Source organism: Perkinsus marinus (genome assembly GCF_000006405.1).
Source record: "Perkinsus marinus ATCC 50983 genomic scaffold scf_1104296929162, whole genome shotgun sequence".
NCBI lineage: Eukaryota > Perkinsozoa > Perkinsida > Perkinsidae > Perkinsus > Perkinsus marinus.
This window is the reverse complement of record NW_003216576.1, coordinates 1-3,823: the sequence shown is the minus strand read 5'-3', so window position 1 is coordinate 3,823 and position 3,823 is coordinate 1. Positions and strand designations below refer to the sequence as shown.

The window sequence follows — 3,823 nt, the reverse complement described above, 5'->3', positions numbered from 1 at the left end:
CTTTGCTTGATCTGCTCAGCCACCATTGGAGGTCGCTGTTGTGCCTCCTCAATAGTTGGATCAACTGATTACAATTACTATCAGCATGGCTGTGCCCCCGCAACGGTAAATTTTGCCGTAGTGCTGAGCGAACTATGTCGATAATACACAACAAAGCTCTTCTGCCTCGCTTGCACTCATCAGCGGCGGTAGAAACCAGCTGTTTAAGCACGCTACCTCTGCCAGACTCTGTCGACAAGCGTAGCATTGCACTGCCGTGCTCACGAGACTTATCGTGTGCGGCAAACGTTCCATGCTGGCCAGTCACACGACGGAAGTTTGTTACTCCACGGCCCAAGGAGTTGGCAGGGCCATATTTGCGGCATGCCACACAATATGCCGTAGCAGTGAGTGCATCATAGCGGAGCCACCCATAATTATTCAAAAGACGATGAGGAAAGCGACCTGAATTATCGTCAGCCGCCTTATTGGTATCGCTATCCTGAAAGGATTATATAATTTACATATAGTATATTTATGCCAACCATCAGGCGAAAATGCAGGTCACTACCTTGAGGGGCGACTCATCCTTTGATCTATCATCCTCTTTCCCAGGCACCTCAGCAGATGAGCATCTGAGAAGTGGGTAGAGATTGTTTGCCTGATTATCGTTTCGATTGGCCGCCCGGCAAACGCCGGGCGGCCCTTATTTCCATCGACCTTCATTTCCTGGACTTCAGGTTAGGTTCCGTCTGATTAGTTGAGTAAACCACTCCGGTGGCGCACAGCATGGATCGCTATACTATTTTCTTGGCTCATTCATGTTACACCCACAACACTTCCATATCGATTATCATACAATTTGCGATCCCTCCATTTCAAGAATGCATTCCACAGGAACGCGCGGAGATGTCGTTCGCCTATTCAGTTGCATGTATATATACATCTCACTCTCTGAACCACTGTGACCAGTCACCATCGTTACTTGACCTCAAATTCAACTCCGGTTTCAACTGTGTGACGTCAAAGTCCAACACCGATCACGCAGTTCGATAAGACTATCATCCGATGCTTGTTCAACCTAGCCAAACACATATGGTTGCGAAAATCAATCCATCAAATTTCTGGCCCCTTCAATAGTCAATACTTGGAAATGAGATTAACCGAATTTTCACCCTAGATAAGCTTATAATAGAAACGGACCAAGAAATACACTCGTGCTCGACCTGTTGTTCATCACCGAAAACGAATAAGCAGTGGTGATCTTCGTCAAGTGAATGAAAATGCAGTTATGTAACCTACTGAAACGCGCATAAAACTATGGCAAGTCATTTAACTCTCCCGAAACCGAATACAGCACGACGCTACCGTGATAAAGCCTTGTAAGGCTACCTCGGCAATTGGCAAAAAGAACAGATCGAATCACGTTTGTGCTAAAACTCACATATACACCGATTTCGTCAACACGGGCAATCTGCAGCTTTCCTCAGCGAAATACCCTACCGAATAAGAAGACCATACACTTCCAATATCATAGTTATTTATGTACTACTGCAAACTCAACAACGAAATAATCTCCCCTCGCAGCTGAAATGGTCCGAAAGCCAAATTCCGTCAACATCTTCACAAGAGTCGGCACTGCTTAGTTGAGGATGATACCGTCATACTTTGTCTTGAACCACTCCTTGGTCTCTTCGGCAGAAACACGATGATGGCGACCAACGTGAGCAGACTTTCTCTTGCGCTCACCAACACGACGACCAGGGCGGCCCATGTGGACGTAGAAATCCATACCGTAGATACCAGTAGAAGGATCGTACTTCATACCAAGATCAATATGCTCGCTGATGCCGAAACCGAAGTTGCCAGTCTCAGAGAAGTTCTGATCACGGAGCTCATACTCCTTAACCTTGAGGCCCCTCTCGAGGATCTCGGCGGCCTTCTCACCGCGGACGGTGACGTGGCAGGAGATCTTCTCATTACGACGGATACCGAACGAGCGGATGGTATAACGAGCTGAAAAAAGACAAGGTAAATTGACGCGGATAACGGAGGGTGGTCGTACCAGTTGAAGTAAGGGGCTTCTGGTCGGTGAGGGCCTCGAGGACACGAGTGGCACGAGTGAGCCTATCGCCGGACTCGCCAACGCAGATGTTGAGAGTAAGCTTCTCGATGCGCAAATTGCGCATGGGGTTGGTCTTGCCAGACTTGGCCTGAACGAAAAACAGTTTATGCAACTTTCCCACCTTCAATTAAAAACTCCAGCGAGAGCAGGTTACATAAACTATCCTCCTCTATCGCCCCTATTACCATGGTTCAATCCTCGCTGCGACTGAGAGAGAGATAAGGGCTTACAATAGCGGATCAGAGCGGAAACGATCATCTGGGCGAGCGAGATTTTCCAAGCGGAGCGAAGTTTTCGTTGCACGAATGTCAATTTTCACTTTTTAACTTTTTCCAAATACCCTTTCTTATTATGACGGGGACAACTTCACCGTCACAGTGTGCTCAAGAGCCTCCCACTGAGTGGCCGACTACTACTGATGGCTATCAGCTCAAATGCCCTATAGGGTATGGCGCTTTTGCTACGGTGTAGGTTGGTATAAACAATGGGGTATCTTTTACTTTGTGTGGACCTCTCCCGTGTTGGGCTTGGTTGAACCTAAGATACGCCTTGTTTGTCAGATATAAAGCTAGTGTGGCAACGGGTGATCATGCTGGTGAAGATGTTGCCATTAAAGTGATCGATCTCGAATGTTTGGATGGCACTACTTTTGATGATATTCGTAAGGAGCTACAAGTTATGAGGATGTGTACTCATCCTAATGTAATAGGGTTATGCACTGTACTACTATCACAGAGAATATAACTAGGATTAGTACAGCTACAATCTACCATTACTATCACTACTACTATCACCACTATTATCACCCCTACTCTCACCACTACTATTACCATTACTATCACCGCTACTATTACCGTTACTATTACCGTTACTATTACTACTATCACCGCTACTATTACCGTTACTATTACTACTATCACCGCTACTATTACCGTTACTATTACCGTTACTATTACTACTATCACCGCTACTATTACCGTTACTATTACTACTATCACCGCTACTATTACCGTTACTATTACTACTATCACCGCTACTATTACCGTTACTATTACTACTATCACCGCTACTATTGCCGTTACTATTACTACTATCACCGCTACTATTACCGTTACTATTACTACTATCACCGCTACTATTACCGTTACTATTACTACTATCACCGCTACTATTACCGTTACTATTACTACTATCACCGCTACTATTACCGTTACTATTACTACTATCACCGCTACTATTACCGTTACTATTACTACTATCACCGCTACTATTACCGTTACTATTACTACTATCACCGCTACTATTACCGTTACTATTACTACTATCACCGCTACTATTACCGTTACTATTACTACTATCACCGCTACTATTACCGTTACTATTACCGTTACTATTACCGTTACTATTACTACTACTATTACCACCATTACTATCAATGTCCTGATATTCAGGTAATCGCCTACCACGCGGCGTTCTCTTCCCCGGACGCCAAAATGTGGTTGGTGATGCCTCTCATCAACGGCGGCTCCTGTCAGAACGTCATACGAGAGTACAAGAAGTCTACTGGCCACAGCATTAACGTAATAATTTCGTGGCGCGTGACGAAATCCTATCCCCTTCAGAACATCGGAATCATCGCTTACATACTCCACGAGACCGCCATCGCGCTTCGTCACTTCCATTCGAATCAGCAAATTCATCGAGATCTCAAGGCTGGCA

At 45.3% G+C, this 3,823-nt stretch overlaps 2 protein-coding genes across 2 annotated transcripts; one reads left to right on the top strand and one right to left on the bottom strand.

Annotated features, from left to right (window-relative positions):
* Positions 1-1,556: 1,556 nt before the first annotated feature.
* Pmar_PMAR002239 (60S ribosomal protein L11, putative) lies at positions 1,557-2,305 on the bottom strand. Its single transcript, XM_002787921.1, has 3 exons — positions 2,290-2,305; positions 2,045-2,192; positions 1,557-1,995 (listed from the first exon to the last, which is right to left on the bottom strand). Exons 1-3 carry the CDS (start codon positions 2,290-2,292, stop codon positions 1,622-1,624), a joined length of 525 nt encoding a protein of 174 aa, XP_002787967.1. The 5' UTR covers positions 2,293-2,305; the 3' UTR covers positions 1,557-1,621.
* Positions 2,306-2,455: 150 nt separating this feature from the next.
* On the top strand, positions 2,456-3,695 carry Pmar_PMAR002238 (conserved hypothetical protein; the record flags this gene model as incomplete). Its single annotated transcript, XM_002787920.1, has 3 exons — positions 2,456-2,571; positions 2,665-2,806; positions 3,556-3,695. Coding segments are annotated over 3 exons (398 nt in total), but the record flags the coding sequence as incomplete, so codon positions are not given.
* Between the last annotated feature and the right edge of the window lie 128 nt (positions 3,696-3,823).

What these genes read in the sequence shown, in the direction of transcription:
- Pmar_PMAR002239 (XM_002787921.1), bottom strand. An exon ending in GAAGCCCCTTACTTCAACTG is followed by an intron (nt 1,996 to 2,044) that starts GTACGACCACCC and finishes GTCTTTTTTCAG; the next exon opens with CTCGTTATACCATCCGCTCG.